This window comes from Microcebus murinus, chromosome 6 (genome assembly GCF_040939455.1).
Source record: "Microcebus murinus isolate Inina chromosome 6, M.murinus_Inina_mat1.0, whole genome shotgun sequence".
Classification (NCBI taxonomy): domain Eukaryota; kingdom Metazoa; phylum Chordata; class Mammalia; order Primates; family Cheirogaleidae; genus Microcebus; species Microcebus murinus.
In genome coordinates, this window is record NC_134109.1 from 70,274,973 (window position 1) to 70,299,947 (window position 24,975).

General features: G+C 39.2%; 2 gene segments (V, D, J or C); both read right to left on the minus strand.

Annotated features, from left to right (window-relative positions):
• Positions 1-24,975, minus strand: part of LOC105864674 (T cell receptor alpha chain constant-like) — a 528,183-nt gene that overhangs the window by 268,182 nt on the left and 235,026 nt on the right.
• LOC105864679 (T cell receptor alpha variable 36/delta variable 7-like) lies at positions 3,434-4,169 on the minus strand. The segment is given in 2 exon segments: positions 3,434-3,801; positions 3,951-4,169. Coding segments are annotated over 2 exon segments (402 nt in total).

A 24,975-nucleotide genomic window follows, 5' to 3' on the forward strand; every position in this document is an offset into this window, starting at 1 on the left:
GCAACATAGCTCTCAGATGTTCCATAATTACAAACCAGATCCACAGTTTCCCCTTCTGGTCTAGATACTTCTGTTTCCTGAGATGTGATCCAGTCTGCTCGCCCAGGCCCTGCAACATAAAACGCATGTCAGCCGCAGTTTCAAAGCAGCTGCCTCCTCCAGCAGTGCAGCTCCAGGTGCGGGACAGGACTGTTACCTGGAAGGGCTAGAGCTAGAAGTGAAGTGAAGATAAACTTGCTGTTCATTTCTTCTGGAGTCCTCGTTTAGGACCTTGCAGCAGTTAGTGGTTGGTTCTAACTGATGGCATTTCATAATCAAGTCACAGAGGTGAGTTTACAAAGCTTCTTATCGCCGCTCACAAGTCAAAAGTGGGAGGAGCTCAACTGAACCACATAGATGTTTTTAAGGAACAGAAACACTTGTTCTCTGTTTGAAATCAGCTGAAGTCCCCACATCTCTCAAGATTTATTTTTTCATATTTCTTGGCACAGGTGAAATGGAAAGTAAAATGCTAAACAGTTAACAGTGGTAATTTCTGTAGGTTGAGTTTATAGATGTTCCTTTAATTTCAATTTTTTTAACAACAAATGAATATTTAATCTTACAATGAATGTTGTTTTGGCAAGAGGTTAGTCTTTTAAAATGTAAATTGTTTGGTTCTCCTTAAGATTGAAAACAGGGAAGAGCAAAATAGAAACTTTCCCCTTCCAACTGCACCTCCCCATCAAGGACAACTAAATCTCTGGCTTCTAAATTGTGAATTCCAAATATCCCAGGGCCAGGGACAGTCGGGTGTCTTACAGAGGATTTCCTACTTCCATTTTGTAGTATTATATAAATGAAAGTCAGGTTCTCCTCCTATATCCACTACCTCATTTCTGAGTTTTGGTGTAAACAAAAAGCAGGGAAGAAAAGAAAATAGACAGAGGTCTTTGCAGGCTGAAAATGGCAGGATATGTTCTATTAATTTGTATGCCGTTTCTCTCCTCCTCTTTGAACTATTACCTGCCATTTTCTTTTTTCTTTTCTTTTCTTTTGAGACAGAGTCTCGCTTTGTTGCCCAGGCTAGAACGAGTGCCGTGGCATCAGCCTAGCTAAGAGCAACCTCAAACTCCTGGGCTCAAGCAATCTTCCTGCCTCAGCCTCCTGAGTAGCTGGGACTACAGGCATGGGCCACCATGCCTGGCTCATTTTTTCTATATATATATTAGTTGGCCAATTACTTTCTTTCTATTTATAGTAGAGACGGGGTCTTGCTCTTGCTCAGGCTGGTTTCGAACTCCTGACCTCAAGCAATCCGCCCGCCTTGGCCTCCCAGAGTGCTAGGATTACAGGCGTGAGCTACCGTGCTTGGCCTATTTTTTTAAACTCTTTGAACTATTATTACCTGCCCTTTTCTTAAACTATGTCCACATTTCCTGGGCACTGAAACTTGAACTGGGCTGGATTTGCAGTGAGTTTTCTAACAAACTCAGGAGCCCAGGCGGCCTTTACTGCCTGCACTTTCCTCCACAGAAATGAGGTAGTAAAGTTCTCTACTTATAGGACAGTTGTTAAAATAAATTATTAGGACAAGTAGGTCTCTTGATAACTTGAAAACATTTGCAATTTAAGGGAGCATTAGTCTACAGTGATTTGAGGAGCTACCAATCAAAAATCTTGTTTTAATGCTGTATTATTAGGTCATGTATCATCATGTCTATTCCTCATTGAAATTGAGCTAAACAGTGAGTGTCAGATAATAATCATATAATGCCATTTCAAGCTACTTGGATTTTGGTATTTTAAAATGAAGCACTTTGTATTTTTTATAGTTCTAAAATAATGCTTGTGGCCGGGCGCTGTGGCTCACGCCTGTAATCCTAGCTCTTGGGAGGCCGAGGCGGGCGGATTGCTCAAGGTCAGGAGTTCAAAACCAGCCTGAGCAAGAGCGAGACCCCGTCTCTACTATAAACAGAAAGAAATTAATTGGCCAACTGATATATATATAAAAAAAAATTAGCCGGGCATAGTGGCGCATGCCTGTAGTCCCAGCTACTCGGGAGGCTGAGGCAGAAGGATCACTCGAGCCCAGGAGTTTGAGGTTGCTGTGAGCTAGGCTGACGCCACGGCACTCACTCTAGCCTGGACAACAAAGTGAGACTCTGTCTCAAAAAAAAAAAAAAAAAAAAAAAAAAAAAAAAAAAAAAATAAAATAATGCTTGTTATTGAGTTCAGAGTACATAATTTGAAAAATAAAGAATATTATAAAGCAGAAAAACAACAAACAGTTTTACATCCAGTAATCAAAGACAATGAATACTAATGCAAACATTTTGGTGTTATTTTATTCACATTTTATTGTGAACATGTTACTCTATTCACATGTTAAACAAATGTTATTCCAGTGTTTTGTATACATTTTTTGTACATGATTGTGGTCATATTGTGGGTAAATTTTTTCTCCTGTAATATTTAACATGAGACATATAATGGAGAAAGCATAGCATCTGGAGTCAGACTTGGTTTCAGACTCCATTAGCTACTTGTCTGAGGCAGGGTTGAGGGAAGCTTAATCTTTCTGAGTATACATTTCCTAACCTGTTAACTAAAAATAATGCTAATGATCCCTCAGAGTTATTTTCTGAATTTCAGAATTCTGAAATTTCTGAATTTCAGAATTCAATGAGGTAATTAATATTTACAAAGTACAAGACACATAGTATTTGCTTCCAACAAACAGTAGCTTCCATTGCACATTCTCTGTAAATACAATATATATGATTATACAATTCTTTGAAAGACTATACCATAATGTAACCAAGCTAATTTTATGTTAATTTTGCATAATTCACTTCAGCTAATTCTTTTCTTTTGGGAGGCTGCTTAAGGTACTAAGTGTTCAAATTACTGTGTAATATCTTGAGAAAATTCTATCACCACTTTTACGAAGTGCCCAGAATAGGCAACAATCCTGAAATGAAAAGAATAAATAAGAATACTACCAAGTGGGAAGGAAAAGTCTTTGTTTGAATCAAATAATGATACCTGCTTGTTCCCACCTTTTGTTCTTTGCTAATAGGTCCAACAGGAAAAGTGTCAGGCAGAACTCTACCTATGAATGTGTCTGTTCTGGGTGGGAAGATGAAACTTCCCAACTGCTGGGTAGAGTCCCTGGCGGGCAGTGCACACGCTAGTTGCCTGTACCTTCTGATAAAAGGGCTTTCTTTCTACCACAGGTCATAATGATGTAGTGATGGAGTTGGCATCCTATGAGTGACCTTCTAGAAATATTAGCTATGTTAAATCCCCCAGAAAATCACAGAGAAAGTAGTGAATGCAGTGATTTGACTCAGTCTGAGTTAGGATTCAGTAAACTTCCTATGTAATTGTCAACATGGGCACAAGGATCTTGACCAATAGCCACTTTTCCTTATAGCTTATTTTTGCACAGTTTTGTAAGCTCCCCATCTTACAGTTGCAGAGCGTCAGCTGTAGCGTTTGGGTACAGGCTGCAGGTGCCGGCGGAGCACTGTGCCTCCACAGCACAGAAGTAGATGGCTGAGTCTCCGGTCTGGGTGGCTGTGATGTTCAGGGTGCTGAGTTCTTTGTTATCTAATATGCTACTAAACCTTCCTGACTTCTTCTCGATCCCACTTGAAGTCAGTGTAAACAGAAATACGGGAGCGTTCTTTTCCTGCTTGTACCACTGTAGGCTTCGAAAGTAACTCACTACATAATTACAGGTGAGAGTTGCACTGTCTCCCTCATGGACAGCCATAGATGGGGGGCTCTGCACCACCTTGTCTTCACTGCTCACCCCTGTGTAGAAAAAAGAATAATTATTCTCCATCAGGACCACAGGGCTCCCAGGTAAGTCAGAATAAATTCTACTTTCCCCTCTTAATTTTCTGAGGATTAATCCTCAGGTTTTCTGGTTGTCCCTAACCCTTTGTAGTAACCCTACTCACAGCTCAGTTGAAGCCAAAAGATCACTAGTGAAGCCTGTGGATAGTTCTCCATCTTTCAGCTCTCAAGTGTGTTTTCCTGGGCAAACGTAGTTCACTGTTCCAAGCTTTCTTTTTTCTCTTTTTTGAACCAATGCCCTCTTTATCTCTGTCTGTCTGTCTATCTGTCTGTCTGTCTGTCTCTCTCTCTCTCTCTCTCTCTCTCACACACACACACACACACACACACACACACACACACACACACACACAACACACACACAGAAACCGAAATAGCAATCTGGTTATTCAGCCAATCCGAAAAAGAGTATCATTTGGCTCAAATTCAAATCCCTCCCATTCTAGCACCCACAGGACTCATTCCAAATAGAACACTGCCATCTTGTGAGCTGCTGCAGGACAGCTGAAAACCTGGATCCACATGTTTTACCAATGACGGCAGATTCTTCTAAAATTGTCTTACTGTTGAAGAATAGAGTATCCAAAGCTATCCATAACTCTGTGAGTCAGACATTCTATATTTCTTGTCCAGGATCCTTAAGGGAGTGGGCATTGCTGCTCCATACTCTTTCTTTCGTCTACCTGCTAACTGTCACCTGGGATGGCAGGGCCAAGACACTACCCTGCTTGTGACCAGTAGAGTCCCCAGATGGAAATAATCTGGGTCCCTCAAAGATCATGTAGGGAGGAACCATCTGCTGACCTAAATACTCACTCCATATTTTCACAAGAGAGACAAATAAACTTTGTTCTTTAAGTCTCTGCATGCTTGGCATATCTTTATTAAAATAACTTAGCTTACTTTACTAATATAGTTGGAGTATAGCTTTGGTTACATTCCACTCCATAAATGTTATTAAGTAGTTTGCTTGTTGTCTTGTCTAGGAATGTCTATTTTTAGTAAAATACATATAATCTATCTAGGCAGTGGTGCCCATGTCTAAGATGACTAATAATTTCTTGCTTGATCTAGATGATCACTGAAAAAAAAAATTACTTGTTAGGAAGTACGGATCCCAAGGTGAAGACAAATATATTTGCATTCCAGAAAAGCTGAATTCCCAGTAGAGATAAAGTGATGGATCACTTGGTTTCCAAGCCAACCTTTTTGTGACAGTAGTTATATGGCCTAATTCTCCAGATCTTTAACAAGAAACAAAACCCAGAAGCATGAAGTAAGAGACTGACAGGTCTGACAACACCATAAGTAAATGATAACATGCTCTATTATTGCCTATGAATATAGTCTGTACTGTTTCCAAGAAGGTTGATGACTTTTACCCAGTTTTTAGTTATGCGTTTCCTTGTGTGTCAGGTAGCACAGATGTGAGAACTAATTAGCATCTTGCTCCTTAATTCATTTAGCATTTTTTATTGACTATCTTCTTTGTGCCAGGAACTGAGGAGCCTATATAATTAAATAAGGCAAACTTTACCCTCAATACTAAACCACACTTTAAAAAGACTGCTATAAAATGATTCATATAGCTTAACCACTGAGAAAGTTAGCATGGCAGATATGCCTACCTATAGCTGACTGGGAATGGGGAAAGAAGGAGAAAGGTTATTATGGGTATTAGGGAGAAATGGGTATTAGATTAGTTAATACCCATTTTTATTCTTTATTATTATTATTATTTTGTAGATGAATGAACAAATTGTATTATACCCGTATAATAGAATGCTGCCCAGCAATAAACTATGTTTTATTTTTATTTTTTTATTTTAGTGTATTATGGGGGTACAAGTGTTAAGGTTGCATATATTGTCCATGCTCCCCTCCCCCCTCGAGTCAGAGTTTCAAGCGTGACCATCCCCCAAACGTTGCACATCTTACTCATTGATATTTTTTTCTCTCTTTTTTTTAATTAAATTTTTTTTTATTTCAGCATATTATGGGGGTACAGATTTTAAGGTTTTAATAAATGCCCTTTCCCTCCCTCCCCCAAAAGTCTGAGTCTCCAGCATGACCATCCCCCAGATGGTGCACATCTCTCTCATTACTCATTGATATTTTTATTATTTTTTTACTTCAGCATATTATAGGGGTACAAATGTCTGGGGACATATATTGCCTTTGCTCCACTGGAGTCAGAGCTTCAAGTGTGTCCATCCCCTAGACAGTGCACACCATACCCATTAGGTGTAAATATACCATTCCCCTCCTCCCCCTCCCATCTGCCTGACACCTGATGAATGTTACTACTATATGTGCACTTAAGTGTTGATCCGTTAATACCAATTTTCTGGTGAGTACATGTGGTGCTTATTTTTTCACTCTTGTGATGCTTCACCTAGTAGAATGGGCTCCAACTCCAGCTAGGATAATACAAGAGGTGCTAGATCACCATTGTTTTTTGTGGCTGAGTAGTACTCCATGGTGTACATATACCACATTCTATTAATCCACCCATGCATTGATGGGCACTTGGGTTGTTTCTACATCTTTGCAATTGTGAATTGTGCTGCTTTAAACATTCTAGTGCAGATGTCTCTTTTATAGAATGTCTTTTTTTCCCCCTTTGGATAGATTCCCAGTAATGGGATTGCTGGATCAAATGGTAGTTCTATTTGTAGCTGTTTGAGGTAACTCCATATTATTTTCCACAGAGGTTGTACTAGTTTGCAGTCCCACCAGCAGTGTCTGAGAGTTTCTATCTCTCCGCATCCACACCAACATTTATTGTTTTGGGGCTTTTTGATAAAGGGTCTTCTCATTGGAGATAAGTGATATCTCATTGTGGTTTTGATTTGCATGTCCCTGATGATTGGAGAAAGTTCCTGAGAATGGAATTGAGCTAGGGACCCTATAGATAGCTGTGAAAGCATTATCTCAATTAAAACATTCGTAGGATCTTGAGGGTTATGTCATGTGCATGTGTGGGTCTCGTAGAAATATTGGGCAGTATCTTCAGGGAACTGCTCCTCATGGAGAGGGAAGTGAATTTCTTATTGACGTTTGAGAATATGATGATCTTTCTGAGATATGAAAGCCACTAGCTTTAAAACTGCCTGGAACTGCCCATATCGTTGGACCATCTTTCTTTAGAAACATCCTTCTGAGAGATATCAATTTTCCTCAGGACACCCACAAGGAAGAAAATCTACAGCATGTTTTTTGGAGCAAAACAAGTATTGCATTTAAGCCAGCTCTGTGTAGCTCTTTACAGACGTCAGCTTTCTTTGGCACATGCTGTTAGGGTAATAGCAATAATAAACATATCAAGAAGTATCATCAGAGTCTCTTCTGGGGAGTGAGGACCTGGTATGATGTGCCAGATGTTTTCATATAGTTAAACCAACAATTATCCCCAGTCCTCATCTTTCATGCTCATCTCCCTGACAGAGGCTAGGTAACTTAAATGCTCTCTTTCCAAACCTCCCTTGCAATTAGTGCTGGCTACATGGTTCTGGCCAATGAAATATATCATATCGTAGACCCCTTAGGTAGATTTATTTCTAGGAGTGTAAATTACTGAATCAAACAGTAACTTTATGTTTAACCATTTGAGGCACTGCCTAATTGTTTTCCAATGTGGCTGTACCATTTTACATTCCTACCAGTGGCGGATGAGGATTCCAATTTCCCCACAGCCTCACCAACTCTTATTATTTTCCAGTTCTCTCTCTCTCTTCTTCTTCTTTTTTTTTTAATTATGGGCATCCTAGTAGGTGTTATGTGGCATCTCACTGTGGTTTCAATTTGCATTTCCCTAATGAATAATGATGTTGAACATCTTTTCATGTGCTTTTTGGCCATTTGTATGTGTTTGGAGCAATGACTATTCAAATCATTTGACCATTTTTCAATTGACAGTTTTCTTATTGTTGAGTTGTAAGGTTTTAGAAAATATATTCTGGATACTAGATCCTTATCAGGTACATGATTTGCAAATATATTCTTCCATTATGTGGGTTGTCTTTTTCTTTTGTGGAAAATATTGTGAATTTTGATGCAGAAAGGTTTTAATTTTGATAAAGTCCAATTTGTCTATTTATTCTTCAGTTGCTATTCTTTTGGGGTTTTATCTAGGAGACTGTTTCATCATCCAAGGTCACCAAGATTTACATCTATGAAATCTTCTAAGCATTTGTATTTCTAGCTGTTAATGTTTAGGTCTTTAATCCATTTGACTTAACTTTTGTACATGTGTGAAGTAGAGATCCGGCTTTATTCTTCTGCATGTGGCTATCCAGTGGTCCAGCACCATTTGCTGAAAAGACTATGCTTTTGTCCCATTGAATGGATTTGGCACTATTGTTGAAAATCAATTGGTCGTTTATTCCTAAACTTCCAATTTTATTCCATTTATATCTATTTTTAAGAGAGATATATTAAAATATTCTACTGTGATTGTGTGTTGATCAATTCTCCTTATATCCTGACAGAAACAAGTAAGTAAATCCATTATGCACATTAAAAACGAGATGGCAGGGGGGATATTTACCAGGCAAAGAACCCAATCTTTGGAAGATAACTCCTTGAATACATGAGAGTTTGCATTCATGGAATGACAGGGCATAGGTTGCTTGCATAATCACCCTTCATGCCAAGAGAGCAGAAGCTGAAGGCAGCATAGTGACTGAAGTCCCAGCTGCAAGTGTGAGTACAGACTGCAGGTACTTGGGGGGCACTCCCTACCTGGCAGAAAAGTAGGTGGCTACTCATCAGGCTTGGAGGTTGAGATATTCAGGAAGCTGTCCTTTCTGGTTTTACCAAACGAAACAGTCAGTTTCCCATTTCTGGTCAATTTGCCATCCCACAGGGGTTGATGTCTCTATTCATAGTTAACCTGCAAGATTAGCTCAAAACCCAGCAGAAACATCCCGTAAGAGATCAGATTGGATGATATACAGATCTTTATGATGATGTTTACAGTGTCACTCTAAACCCAGAGGAGTTTCTTGAAGCCAAAGAGCCTTTAAGGAAATAATTCTTGCTGATGGAAATGCTCCTTGAAGGTTTATTAATAATCCTATGGATGCAGCTGACATGGGTGTCTTGAGAGTTTCTGAATCAAAAGGGTTGTAAGTTTTCGGAGGACAGGAAAAGAGCTTTATCTGAGCCTACAGAAAGAGGGAAACAGAGGGAGAAAAGCTAGAAAAGGAGGAAGGAAAGGAAAAACACAAAGACAAGGCTGGGAAGTTTGAGGATATTGTGTCCATCACAGCTCTGAAAAAGGTGATCTAAAGACAGATGATCTAAACTATCTTCTTTTGTCTTTCTAAACGGAGATGAGTGGTTAATATCTCCATCAGAGTCTTCAGTCTATGTCCCTCCAGGAAGGAGAGGATGCCTCTATGAATTGGAATTCTGCAAGCATATTTAACACCTTGCTGTGGTACTAGCAAGATCCTGGGGAATGTCTTGTTCCCTTGATAACCAACCCCTGTGGTGAGACACCAGATTGCTGTCCTTTCATGCCACTCTTTCACAGTTTTTTAAAAAAATATTGCTCCTATTTCTCCCATTCATTTGATGAACACAATGAGTACTCACTGTATGCTAGGGAAATCTAGAGACATGGACAAGACAGATGGGACCTCTGTCCTTGGGCACTTTATATAGCTCTGGAAAATCAGTGATGGCTGGATTGATAATTAATGATGGTGAATTAAAAACTTATTTTTTTCATCTGTTCCTGTCTGAGAACCCATTGAAATGAGTGAGAGTAAAATATTCTTTGAATAGTTATGAACCCCAAAGACATATAGAACAGGTAAGGGATGAAAGCGAGTGAGATGTTTTGGGAAATGAGAGTGAATGTGCAAGTAGGAACTGACTTAAAGCAACTGAAGAAAGATGAATCCTAAAGGCCCACAGAGGCAAATGGCAACAAAATCCAGGTGCCCTAAAGGTCTCAATAATTAGGGCACCTGATACCGCAGAATGTCAGAGGGAGGGTGTGAGTAGGGGACTCTAAACAGAAAGTATAAAGCATATAGTACAGGTATATAAAGTACAATTATATTGTCAGTTTACTTCTTGCTTCTTTGAAGACAAATTTTCTTTTCTTTTTTCCCTCTCTCTCCCTGGTCTTTAAGATTTTCTTCTTGATTTAGGATTTCCTGTTTTTTTTTGTTTTTTTTTTTGAGACAGAGTCTCACTTTGCTGCCCAGGCTAGAGTGAGTGCCGTGGTGTCAGCCTAGCTCACAGCAACCTCAAACTCCTGGGCTCAAGCTATCCTACTGCCTCAGCCTCCCTCCCGAGTAGCTGGGACTACAGGCATGCGCCACCATGCCCGGCTAATTTTTTATTTCTATATATATATTAGTTGGCCAATTAATTCCTTTCTATTTATAGTAGAGACGGGGTCTCGCTCTTGCTCAGGCTGGTTTCGAACTCCTGACCTCGAGCAATCCGCCCGCCTCAGCCTCCCAGAGAGCTAGGATTACAGGCGTGAGCCACCTCACCCGGCCTCAGATTTCCTGTTTTTTTACTCTGAATACACACACACACACACAAACACACACATCCTTTCATATAAATTGCCTAGGAATTTTTGTCTTCTTGAATGTGTGAATTGGTGTCTTTCATCCATATTTGAAAACTGCTCATCCATTATCCCTGTATATATTACTTCTGGCCCATTTGCCTTCTCTTTCTGAAATCTCATTTAATTCTATTTTACATTTTCTTATTCTATTTATTCTCTGTAGCTCTTCTTCTTCCAATAGGAAGAATATATAATAATAACACCTGTTGTGGCCTGTTTACAGGACAGAGGATGAACACAGAACATAAAACACAAATGCGCAGAACACAAAGAAAAACGCAGACACACGTACAAACGGTTGACTTGAGTAGTAATACACCAGTCTGTTTTATTTTTATAATCTAATAGATTAAAGTTAGTTCCTAGTACGTAACCGCCCAGGCTTGGCAGCAATAGCCATAAATTCTGGAATGCGTAGCCTTAGGGAAGCAGATATCCCCTGACTCAGAATTTCAAGGTGGTTGCTTTAGGCACCAGGCATAGATAAAGGCCCGAGATTAGCAAGGATGGGGCAAGGTGAGCCACAGGGGGCATTTCTTATCCTCAGCTTCTCTTAGGGTGACCCCCTAAGATTTTCGGCTGAACCCCTGCGGCTGTGCCTGGTTTAGATCACACCTCCCTTGAGGGGTCTTACCCGTCATTGACTAACCAGCCATCTTATGGGGTGTTTATTGTGTGGCCTCCAGATCCCCAAAGCTGTGGGGTGGGGCCGCTCTTGCTAGTTGCAGCTCAGGTCCTTTGTTTCACCTCTAGGCAACACCTTTGTTTATCACAGGCAGCCTGTCCAGAACACATTACTTTCAAATGCTCTGGGCAAGTACATTACTCACTAACTTTAATTCTTAAACTAGGAAAATATATGTCAGTCCCCTACAACACCCAACTTTTTGTTTTGGCAAATTGTCAAGGTTACAGCATAATAGAATAGGTCCTAGAGGAAGTAAAGTGTTATGTGAGGAATTTAAGAAAATATTTGTACTATGCACTTGACCAACATAGTTGAGAAGTGGGCAGTCCAAATAATTCTTGGACTTAAAACTAGCAAGCTCCTATCTAGTATACTGGGACCCTAGTGAGGTATCAACAAGATTAAGAGTAGGCTCCGGAAGATGGAGATAAGTTTTCTGATAAAAATTTTATATGTTATGATATTGATTTGAAATATAATAGACTGTGGTTATGGATGGCGTTTTCTAATAGATTCACTTAGAAGATAGAGTTATTAATAATATAGGGTTAAAGTTAAAGTTAACCTGGATGTAAGGTTTTTCGGCGGTGGCGAGAAGAAAAGAGACACAGAAAGAGAAAGAGTAGGGGGCCAAACCACGTGGCTTTATTATACACTCATGGACGAGGTTCTGGGGCCCCAAGAGCGGGGGGGGGGGTGGGGGGGGTGGGGGGGGGCCGGAAGTCGCCGCAGTTTGAAGGGGCTGAGGCCTTTTATACCCTTTGGGCGGGGCTAGGGACTTGTGGCGGGAAGAGCTGGGATTCTCTATTGTGACCTTGGAAGGTCGTTGAGAAATAGGAGGGGCTGGAGGTATTGTGGAATCCAGGAGCAAATCCAGGTGGAGATGGGTGTGGTTCCTCTCAGTGGGGCCTGGCAGTTTGTCCTTGGCAGGTCAGGTCACTAAGCGTTTTCTTTTTCCATCTAGGGAAGGGAGGGGGCCCCTGCCACCAGCCTTACACTGGAATGTAGAGAAATATTTTTGCTTGCTTTAACCCATCCCATTTTTTTTTCTGACTGTGGTATCCATAAGAGCACCACAGACATATAGTACAAGGGCTTCTAGCTATTGTTAGAGCAGGAAACCGTTGGACCACAGAACAGAGAGATAGGATCACTGAGGCTGAAATCATCAAAAGGAGTTTTATTGACTAGCTCGAGCTAGGGTCCAAGTCCCAGAGCATCGATATGGCAGCCTCTGTTGGGACAAAGACCCCACACACTGAGGGACGGAGCCCTTTATACCCTAGGTGCATAACCTGTCCACGCGCTTGCCCTTTACATTGATCGGTTGGCCCCTTGTGCCCATGCGCCTGCCTTTTACATTGATTGGTTGGCCCCTTATGCGCTTGCCCTTTTGTTTCATCCCAAAATTTACTGCAATCAGCCCGCTCAACCCAACTTCCTAAAAACAAGCAATATACATAAGCTAAAAGAAAGCAATTAGCCTGAGGCTTCACACTATGAGGACGCCTAGACAAACCTGGTAGGTTGAGCTGCTTTCCGGAAGTTCAGAAAACATTGGTTCTTTGTTCCATTGGTTTTTTTCAGTTGACTCCCAAAGCACAGGGAAAACTATCATCCTGTTAGAAGGCCATTTTTAACACAATAATAATTATAACATGTATATCCTCTGAAGAAACTAGGTTCACAATCTCCTTTCCTGTTTCAATATTGTTGGTTAGAATGAACTTGAGGATCCCTATAAACCAGGGGTCCTCAAACGACGGCCCGCGGGCCACATGTGACCGACCAAGGACATTTATTATCTGGCCTGTTTTTGCTGCTGCTGCCTGTCCTGCTTAGCAGCCGACTCGTCCTGGGCCCACAGTGTGCATGTGTAGAATGTGCACTGCACTCTCCAACGGCCCTCCAATGGTCTGAGGGACAGTGAAATGGCCCCCTGTTTAAAAAGTTTGAGGACCCCTGCTATAAACAAAGGGAAAACTAGACTCATCCTTTCACCTGATTTGTAATGTAATTGCCAAGAACTGCTGGAACAGGAGCTAAAACCTGGCATTCAAGGTAGGAGGAATAATCACTCACTTTTCCCACTTACCCAATCCCAGCCTCCCCAGGGGGCAGAAAGAGCTGGTCACCACTCATTGCATGCTAAGAAAAGTAGTGCTTGTATCCTGTTCCTTTGGGAAATTTCTGATGCTCAGAGTCAAAACCAATATCTGGGGTTCATTCTTGTTCAGTTTATTAGACATTCTGAGGCAGAATCACAGGAGAGTGTGAATGCTTTTCTCTGAACAGGAAGTTGGTTTATGATGGAGGTGAAAGGAAGAAGAGAAGGGTAAGTTGCATGGCATATAACCTATTTTCTTAGGCTGACCTAAGACACCAATGTGGATCTAACAGTTTATTTTTCCTGATAACAATGGTTTGCCAGTCTTGTGGGGCATGACAGTTTAATTTTTAAATTAAACTTGTGAGGGGTCGAGACATTGCATACCTGCAAGGCCCACACCCCCAGTGAAGCCGGAACTAACATCCGGCTTCTGGAAACTGTTGCTTGCTTGCCATGGAAACCGTTGCTTGCTTGCTTGTTTGCGCCAACTTTGCATTGTTTGAACCCCTGTATAGTGGGGCTACCAGCCAACCAATCATGTTAAAGGTCAATGCATGATCCACGCATGATCAGCCACTGCATAGCGTATGCACCATAGGGATAAAAGGCACGCTGCAACCCCAGTCGGGGTCCTTGCCTGCAAGAGTGGCCACTGCGTTGGTGCTCTAGGGCTTGGACCCTGGCTAGCCAGAAAATAAACCTCCTCTTGTGTAATTACATCCTCGATGTCTCTGCTTTTCTGTCCGGTGGGGCTATGGAAGGTCAGTCCCTAACAAACTTATTGGCTGAGTGCGGTGGCTCACGCCTGTAATCCTAGCACTCTGGGAGGCTGAGGCGGGTGGATCCACTCAAGGTCAGGAGTTTGAAACCAGCCTGAGCAAGAGCAAGACCCCGTCTCTACTAAAAGTAGAAACAAATTAATTGGCCAACTAAAAATATATAGAAAAAATTAGCCGGGCATGGTGGTGCATGCCTGTAGTCCCAGCTACTCGGGAGGCTGAGGCAGAAGGATCACTTGAGCCCAGGAGTTTGAGGTTATTGTGAGCTAGGTTGATGCCACGGCACTCTAGCCCAGGGAAACAGAATGAGATTCTGTCTCAAAAAAAAAAAAAAAAAAAAAAAATTAAACTTATTGTTAGGTTTCAAGAATTCACCTTCCCTAAACTTCCATCCAAACCTGCTATAAAACTTACTGCTCTCTCCTTCCTAGGGGTGTATTAGGCACAGTAACCTTTGCCAGACCCTAGGGAGATAAAGGGATGACTTTCCTTATTCCTCCTGATAAGGACTACCCTTATCCCTTCCAGTTGTTCCTTAGGGAGATAAAGGAATCGAATGTAAGAGGGGAACTTACTTTCCTTATTCCTCCAGATAGTTTGGAAAATAATTTATTTACTCCTCTCAGAAAAACTCTCTATAAAACCTGAGGTTCTCCCCTTTTATCTGGTGGACACCATTTTTGGCCTCCACCCATCTGCACCCAGATGCTCAAAATAAACAGCATTTTGCTACACATGAGGCTTTATGTGTCTCTCTCAGCTCTAGACCTAACACTTATGACTACTCATCTTTTTACTTGCAATTTTCAATATTCCTAGCATTCTATTGCAGGTAATGCGTTTATATTATTTCCCAATTAGAAAGTTTTTTTAGATCAAATGCAAATGTGTACACTCCATATTTCTAGATCCATATATGTATTAATATATTCACATATATATACACATGTAGATATTTTGAGCAACTGAGTGCAGATGGGTGGGGGAGAGCCTTGAGTTGTATATGGGGTTTTTCTGGGAGGAGTAAATACTTTTCAAACAACCTGGAGGGATAAGGAAAGTAAGTTCTCCTTTTGCATCCCATTCTTTTGTCTCCCTGGAAAACAATGGGGAGGGATAAGCTTAGTCCTTATCTGGAGGGAAAAGGAAAGTAAGTTCTCCTTTTGCATTTAATTCCCTTATCTCCCTAGGGGCCTGGCAAAGGCTACTGCCTAATACACCCCTAGGAAGGGGAGAGGAGTGAGTTTTATGGGAGGTTTGGATGGAAGTTTGGGGAGAGTGAATTCTTTAAGTCTAACAAGTGGTATAGGTAACACCATTTCTTTAAAACAGAAAATATTGTAATTTGACTTAATCTTAATTTAAAAAAATCTGTCCTGACCTTGGCCAACATAAATGATTATTCCCATATTACAAATGATTTCTCTTGAAGCCAGGTAACTAGACAATTTCTGAGGATAGGAATCCATTATATTCCCTTTTCTTTTCTAAATTTAAAGAATAGAATAACCACTATTTAGATTGGAGCCATATCATGTTGATCAGCTTCCCTGATTTTCTCTAGATAATTCTGACTTACTTGAGGTTATCATTGCTTGACTAATAGTTAGTAAAGATAATATTTCAAATACCAGATATTTAACACATGTAATATGTTATGTAACCTTACTTTATTCTAACAAGGACCATATGAATAAAATAGTATCATTGTATCAACTTTACAAAAAGAAAATAGAGACTTAGAAAGTTAAAGTTACTGGCTCAACATCTCATAGCTTGTAAGAAACAGAATTGGGGCTTACACATTGGCTAATTACTCTCGGGAGCATTCTCTAAGAAATGTGAATTATTTCTCTCCAGCCTATGATTTTATCGGTTATTCAAACAATACTTTCAAACACCTGCTTTGAACCAGCACTATAGTGGGTGCGGAAGTAAAAGATGCAGGTAAGATCTTAACCATTTCATACTGGGGCAAGTGGGAAACAATTTTCAAGCTGATAATTTAGAGTGCCTGGGGAAATACTGAGTACAGAATGTGAATGAAAGTGCAATGGGAAGAGGACTGGAGACCAGTCTAAGAGTGGTTTAGGTATCTCTTCCTAATCTGTCTATCCATTTGTCTATTTCTATAATATATCTGTAATACAAACTGTAATACAAACTTTTTCAACTTTTTGTTGAAAAAGTAATGTCTATGACCCCTCCCAGTGTATGATAGTATTGCTTTTCCAATAATCATGGTACAGTTTCAACATGTAACAAAGAGCCTACTACAGGAATCAGAATTTTTTTCTAGTAACAAGGTAGGTAAATATAATAACAGAAGAAAATGAGGTTCTTTGGCACAACAGAGACACAATATTTGTGCACAGTTATTGTGTGAATCACTGAAATTCAGGCTATTTGTATCCCTATTTGATATTCTACCTGTTAAAAAGTAACATCATTACTCAGACAGTAAAATCAAATTAAATTTGGGATTAATGATATAGCTTCCCCTTGACTTATTCCTACCCCCCACCTTTTTTTTTTTTTTTTTTTTTTTTTTTGCAATGAGGCAATTGCATCGTCCTCAGACTTCTTGTCTTGGCAAGTGCCCCAACCACTCCTCAGGGGCCCTGTGTCAGAGAGCACCTGTGGCCCAGCTGCAGGTTTGGGGACAGCTGGTAGGGGCCTGGGGATCACTGTGCCTCAGCTCCACAGAGGTAGATGCCTGAGTGGCTGGGATCAGAGGCGGTGATATGCAGGGAACTTTGCTGCTTTTTCTCATCCAACCTGGCAGTTATTTTTTCATGACTTTTCTCTTCCCCACTTTTCAGTAGCAACATCAAGAAGCTGAGGCCACCTTCACCGTACTTCTGCCTGTACCACTGTATGCCATATAAAGTCTTTGATGAATTGCAGTTTATGGTGAGATCCTCTCCCTCTTGGATGATCAGGGACCGAGGACTCTGTTCCAGTTCCTGGCTACTGACCCCTGTTCAGAAAGATAATGTAAAGAAAACACAGGCTATTGTAAGATCTTCATGGTCATAGAGGGCTGGTGTTTCTCTCCCTCTTCCCACATCCCCCAGGTGATGGCATCTTCACATCAACACAAATATTGTCCATTTTTGTGACACATATGTGGCTCTCAAAAGGGCCTTCCCAGGACAGAAGATGTCCTGGGATGTCAGTTCCTGCCTTCGGGATGCTGTCACCATCTCATAACTCTCCCAGACTAACCACATACTCACAGGCTAATTGCAATCCCAATATCCCTACGAGTACTTGCAGAGGAGTCTCCATCCCTTGGTTTTTCAGAACACACAGCCGAATCGGTTTTTCCTGAATGGGCTTCCCCAGAAGATGTTACTTTGCTCACTGGTGCAAGAGACTACACCAACCAGAGACCATATCTGGATTCCTATTTGTTCAGCACTGCACAAACCTAACTCATATACTTTTTAAATACTGCCACCCTTTGGCCAGACTGAGAAATGTTGAATAATGGACGACTTTTCTAGAGTTAATTTATGCATGAGATGCATCTATTTATTGCAAGAAAGTTGTCACTTATTATGAGATATAGAAAATATCCTGTTACTTTTGCATGACTGAGAAAGTTTCTCCTTCATAATTATGAGAAAGTGAAAAATTCTACTTTCTATAGTACAGAGTAATTTTTTTCAACATTTGGCTCTGTCTTCCATTTGATTTCAGCCATTTAAAAATTACTTTGTTAATGTATACTTCACATAGAATAAATTGCAGATATTTAAAAAGCACAATTTAATAATTTGTGACGTGGACATGCAAATGTGAAATCATCATCATAAAAACATCTGCACCATTCCCCAGAGTTCGTCTGTAGCCCTACCTTGTGCTCCTTTTTAATCCTTTGGGCATAGTTTTCTAATACATCCTCCCCACCCCTATTTAGCCCAGGAAATCTCTGTTCTGCCTTCTCTTACTATAGATTAGTTTGTATTTTCTAGAGTTTTATGTAAATAGAATCATACAGTATATACTCTCTCTTATCTGGTGTCTTTCAGAATATTTATTTTAAGATTGTAAATTACTTTGGGCTGCCATAACAGAATACCATAGATTGGGTGGTTTGAACAATAGAAATTTATTTCTCACAGTTCTAGTGACTGGGAATTACAAAATCAAGGCCAATTTGGCTCCTGGTGAGGGCTTTCTTCCTGGCTTACAGAAGGCCTCCTAGCGTGTCCTCACATGGTGAAGAGATTAAACAAGCTCTCTGGCATCTTTTTTTAGAAGGACACTAACTCCATCACAAGTACCCTACCCTCATGACTTCACCTAATCTTATTTACCTCCCAAAGGCCCTATCTCAAACACTATCAAGTTGGAGGTTAGAGCTTCAATATATAAATTTTGGGGAACACATTCAGTCCACAGCAAAGAGTTATCCATCTGTTGTGGTTTTTTAACTTGCTGTATAGTATTCCATTGTGTAGATTCACCTGTTGATGGACATTTGGGTTATTTCCAACTACTATGTTCTAAGCTACTATATAAATATTTATGTATAAGAATATGTATGGACAAAAGCTTTTATTTCTTTGTGTTAATGCCTAGGAGTAGAATTTCTGGGTTATATGATAGATTTATGTTTAACTTTTTAAGAAACAGTGGAATTTTTTTCTGAAAGAGTTGTATTATTTACATTCCCAGTAGCAATGTATGAGAGTTTCAGTTGTTCTACAATGTCACCAAAACTTGGCATGGTTAGACATTTTAGGTTGTAGAGCAACTGAAACTCTCATAATCCAGTGGGGCAGTTGGTTTTCACCAAAAATACCACAATACTTTGTAATGAACTAAATATTTGTGTTCTCCCCAAATTTATGCATCGAAACGCTAACCCCCAGTGTGATGGTATTAGGAGGTAGGTCGTTTGGGAGGTGAATAGGTCATAAGAATGGAGCCTTCATGAATGGGATTATAAAAGAAACCCCAGAGAGCTTCCTTGCTCTTTGCTCTATGTGTGGACACAGCAAGAAGACTGTGGTCTGTGGAGCACAAAGCAGGCCTTCAACAGACAACGGATCCACCAGCACCTTGATTTTGGACTTGCCAGCTTCCAGAACTAAAAGAAATACATTTCTGTTTACAAGCCAACCAGTCTATGGTTCTTCATTATAGCAGCTCAAACTGAGTTAAGACACAATTCAATGAGGAAAGGACAATCTTTTCAGTAAATCATGCAATGGTTGTATGGTCATATTTAAAAATATGAATCTCAATACATAGCTAATGCCATATAGAAATTAACTCCAAATGGATTATAGACCTAAAAGAAAGAGCTAAAATTATAAAACTTCTCAAATAAAACATGAGGAAAATGTTAGGTACCTTGGGTTTGGCCAAGATTTGTTAACTGTGACACAAAGAATGCAAAACATAAAATTAAAAAATTAATATACTGGAGTTCATAAAAATAAAAATATTTACCCCCCAAACGACACTGTTAAGAAATAGAAACACACTCTGGGAGGCCGAGGCGGGTGGATTGCTTGAGCTCAGGAGTTTGAGACCAGCCTGAGCAAGAGTAGAGACCCCATCTCTACTAAAAATAGAAAGAAATTAGCCAAACATCTAAAAATAGAAAAAAAAATTAGCCGGGCATGGTGGCACATGCCTGTAGTCCCAGCTACTCAGGAGGCTGAGGCAGGAGGGTCACTTGAGCCCAGGAGTTTGAGGTTGCTGTGAACTAGGCTTACACCATGGGACTCTAACCCAGGCAAGAGAGAGAAACTCTGGCTAAAAAAAAAACAAAACTGGAAACAAAAATCTGGGAAAATATCTTTGCAAAACATATATCTGACAAAGGATCTGTATCTAGAATATATAGAGAACTTTTACAACTCAAAAGTAAGACAAACACTCACTTTTAAAAATGGACCAATGATTTGAACAGAAAATTCCCCAGAGAAGACCTATGTATGATAAATAAGTACACAAAATAATGCTCAGCATCATTAGTCATAAGGAAATACAAATTAAGACAGCAATGTGATACCACCACATACCTATTATATTGGCATGTTATATCGTTTTCTTTTTATCATTTCATTAGTGTCTAATTTTAATAGAGAATAAATCTTTAATATTTCTCTAATATTTAATCTGTAATATTTCCTTCCTCTGCTTCGAGTTGAGTTTTCTCTCCTCTTTTAGTTTCTTAACATGACAGCTTAGGTTTGAGACCTTTCTTCATTTCTAACATAAACCTCTGGTGCTTTAAATTTCTCTCCAGTGTTTTTGCTGCATATAATTAATTTTGCTATCTAGTTACTCGTGGATTATTAAGAGTAGGTTATTGAAATCTCCAGCTAGTAATGTTGAGTTGACTATTTCTTCCTGAAATTCTGTCAGTTTTGCTCTGTTAACTATTAGGCTCTATTTTTGGGGAAGCATGTGTTTATAAATGTTATATTCTCTTGATATATGACAGTTTTTATCATTATAAAATGTCCTTCTTTGTATCCAGTAACAATTTTTGTCTTCATGTCTGTTTTATTGACATTAATATGGCCACTCAAACTTGTTTTTTGTTAATGTTTGCATGGTATATCCTTTTCCATTTTTTTACTTTCAACCTATTTGTGTCTTTGAATCAAGGTGTGTCTTTTGTAGATGGGATATAGCTGGGTGTTGCTTTTTATCCAGTCTGGCCATCTCTGCCTTTTGAGTGGGTATGTAGTTCATTCACCTTTAACATGATTATTGATATGCTTGGATTTCTGTCTGCCATTTTTGCTATTTGTTTTCTATATGCTTCTTGTCTTTTTTGTTCCCTTACTCTTCCTTTACTTCTTAGTGTTGTGTTAGATATTTTCCTGTGTACCCCTCTAATTCATTTGTTGTTGTTTTTTTTTTTTATTTTTTATTTTATTTTATTTTTTTTTATTTTTTTGAGACAGAGTCTCACTTTGTTGCCCAGGCTAGAGTGAGTGCCGTGGCGTCAGCCTGGCTCACAGCAACCTCAATCTCTGGGGCTCAGCGATCCTACTGCCTCAGCCTCCCGAGTAGCTGGGACTACAGGCATGCGCCACCATGCCCGGCTAATTTTTTGTATATATATTTTTAGTTGGTCAATTAATTTATTTCTATTTTTTGGTAGAGACGGGGTCTCGTTCAGGCTGGTTTCGAACTCCTGACCTTGAGCAATCCGCTCGCCTCGGCCTCCCAAAGTGCTAGGATTATAGGCGTGAGCCACCACGCCTGGCTGTTTTTGTTTTTTTTAATTGTAGTTTTGAGTGATTTACTTGGTAGTTGCTTTAGAGATTACATCTATATTTATCACAGTCTATTTCAGATTAATGCTAACTTAATTTCAATAAAATACAGAAACTTTGCTCTAATAAAGCTCTATTTCTTCCTCTCTCCTTTGGGCTATTTTTGTCATACATATCAGGTATATATATATTATAAATCCAATAATAGTATATAATGATTTTTGCTTTATACAGTCTTATGTCTTTTTTTAGTGAATTAAGAGAAGAAAGGAGAAAATAGATACTTATTTATAGAGTCTATTATATCAATCCAAATGTCTACTATTTCCATTGCTTCTCCTGTGGATTCAATTTACTGTCTTGTGTTATGTATGTCCTTTCTTTAAAATAGTTCCTGCCGGACATGGTGGCTCATGCCTGTAATCCTAGCACTCTGGGAGGCCCAGGCGAGTGGATTGCTCAAGGTCAGGAGTTTGAAACCAGCCTGAGCAAGAGCAAGACCCTGACTCTACTAAAAATAGAAAGAGATTAATTGGCCAACTAAAAATATATATTGAAAAAATTAGCCAGGCATAGTGGTGCATGCCTGTAGTCCCAGCTACTTGGGAGGCTGAGACAGAAGGATTGCTTGAACCCAGGAGTTTGAGGTTGCTGTGAGCTAGGCTGACACCATGGCACTCTAGCCTGGGCAACACAGTGAGACTCTGTCTCAAAAAAATAAAAAAATAAAACAGTTCTGTTCTCTTCCCCTTTCTTTGTACTTTTATTGTCATATATATCTTTATAGAGTATAAGCCCAACAATACAATTTTAAAAGTATTGTTTTATACAATATCTTTTAAATAAGAAAATAAAAGAGAAAAATGTATTTACAGTTGTTTACATTTATCAGTATAATTACCTTTACCTATGTTCTTTATTTCCTTATGTAGATTAAGATTACCATCTGGTTTTATTTTCTTCATTTGAAGAGCTTTCTTTAGAATGCCTCATAAGGCAAATCTCTGGTAATGGGTTCTTAGTCTTTCTTCATATGAGAATTACTTTATTTTATCTTCTAAGGGGAATATTTTCCTGAGCAGCTTCTTTTTGGGCAAAAGATTAATCAGGAAAAGATGTGTCACTTAGAGAGAAGAACATCGCAGATATCAGGATGTGATGGGGAGGTGTATCTAACTGCCAGGGAAGCAGATGACTGATGGGGAAAGCAGTTGGAAAGAATTTTAATAGTGTATTAGCTTGCTAGAGCTGCAGTAACAAAGTCCCGCTAACTGGTGGCTTAAAAGACAAAAATTTATTGTCTCACCATCTTGGAGGCTAGAAGTCCAAAATTAAGGTGCCAGCAGGGTTGGTTCCTTTGAAGGCTGTGAGGGAAGAAGGATCTGTTCCAGGCCTCTCTCCTGTGCCTGTAGAGACATCATCCCGATTTCTTCCTTCATGTTCACATGAAACTCTTTCTGTCAGTGTGTCTATCTCCAAATTTCTGCTTTTTGTAAGGACACTAGTCATATTGGATTAGGGTCTACCCTCTTGATCTCATTTAAACTTGATCACTACTGTAAAGACTTTATCATCAGATAAAGTTACAGTCTGAGGTACTGGGAGTTAGGACTCCAACAAATGAATTTTTTTGGAATGGAAGGCACAATTGAGTCCATAACAACCAGTTATGTTGAAGACTTTGCCTTTTGGGGGCCTTACACTTAGATAATTACAGGCTGTTCTAAGGGACATTTCAAGACCCAATGAACCCCTCCTCCACGCACCGTCTGCCCAAAATTATGTGTACCATCTCTTGGTACCTGTTATTCTATCACTCGAATTACTTGGTTGGATAAAGCAGTATTTTAAGATAACTTCTGTCAACATGCACTCCTTTTACATGAGAAGAGTATTAACAACTGTCAATGGACTACTGGATGAACTTGTTCGCTAAATTATATGCAAGTATTAATGTATGTAGCTAGTTAGGGAACCTAACTTGTTTGTGTGTATGACACAATTTAACCCATAACAAACAGTACATTTTATCTTTTGATCCATGAGTCTTTGTTTTTTTAAGATCACCTTGTACAGCATTCCTTCTTCAGGTAAAATGCAGAATTGTGGAGCTTATCATTTTAATCAAGAGTCCTGTCTCCTCTTGTCAAATATCTAAACTCTAGCAGGGTTCTCAAGTCCCCTCCAGATTAGGCTGAATAAATGAATATTCTTGATGAGAAGAAAATGTTGGGATTTATATTTGTCAACTTAGAATGAGGAAAATATGCCTTAGGAGGCTTAGATTTGGTAATATATAAGTAAAAATATCAGGATAAAAGTGGAATAAACACATTTTAAAGATATATTTAGAGAAAGTACTTAACAATATATATAACAGGCAAAGTAATATACATAATATTAAAAGAATTTTTACAAATAAGAAAAGATAATCTATTAGGAACTGCTTAAATAATATTATTCAACATGCTACAAAAGTGGAATCACAAGGATCCCAAAACAGGGAAAGTTGTTCAACTGCAATAGTAATCATAAAAGTACAAATGAAAATACTAACAAAATACTTTCAAGTTATCTAAAATCTAAAAAGATTGATAATAGTGTTGTTAATTAAAGATGCAAGGAAATAGATTTCCCTTTCCCTGTACCTAGCAGCATAAATTAATAGAACCATATTGGAATGCAACTTTTTAATATTTATAAAAATATAAAATAGGCTTATCCTTTGACCCAGCAATTAAACTTCTAGGAAACTATAAGAAATACATATATGATTTTTTTTTTTTGAGACAGAGTCTCACTCTGTTGCCCAGGCTAGAGTACCATGGTATCAGCCTAGCTCACAGCAACCTCAAACTCCAGGGCTCAAGTAATCCTCCTGCCTCAGCCTCCCAAGTAGCTGGGACTACAGGCATGTGCTACCATGCCTGACTAATTTTTTCTATATATTTTTAGTTGTTTGGCTAATTTCTTTCTATTTTTAGTAGAGTCAGGGTCTTGCTCTTGCTCAGGCTGGTCTCAAGCTACTGAGCTCAAATGATCAGCCTGCCTCGGCCTCCCAGAGTGCTAGGATTATAGGTGTGAGCTACCTCGCCTGGCCACATATATGATTTTAACATGACAACTAAGAAAAGTAAAAAATTTAAATATTATTAATAGGCAAGCAAGTTAAATTATTATATAATCATACTACGAAGATTTTTGCAGGTTTTGAAAAGAATAAAGTCAATTTACACACACAGATGCATGTATCCTGGTATGATCACACCTCAAAAGAACCATTTTTAAATAAAAAAATAAAAACAAGCTACAGAAAAATACACATAGTATGATCCCATTTGTGTAATAAATTGGGTATCTGTTTATATGAATGAGTATCCGTGTTAATGAAAAGGAATCTGATTCGGCACACACTCCAAACTGTCAAAATGGGTCATTATGGATGTTGAGGAGGAAATGGGTAGCGTCAGTTTGGGGCTTTCAGGTTTTATCATACATACCTATGTAACAGCTTGTGTATTTTACAATGGAAAAAGACTTGTGTATTTTTGTGTAATAAAAATACTTCAACATAGATTAAAAATGAAATTAATATCCACATATCTGTTCCTTTTTTGTTCCCTTCCAAATATTATCTGCATTCCAAGAATGCATGCTACTGATGAGCAACGAAGAAAATTTCAAGTTTTTCTAAACAGCAA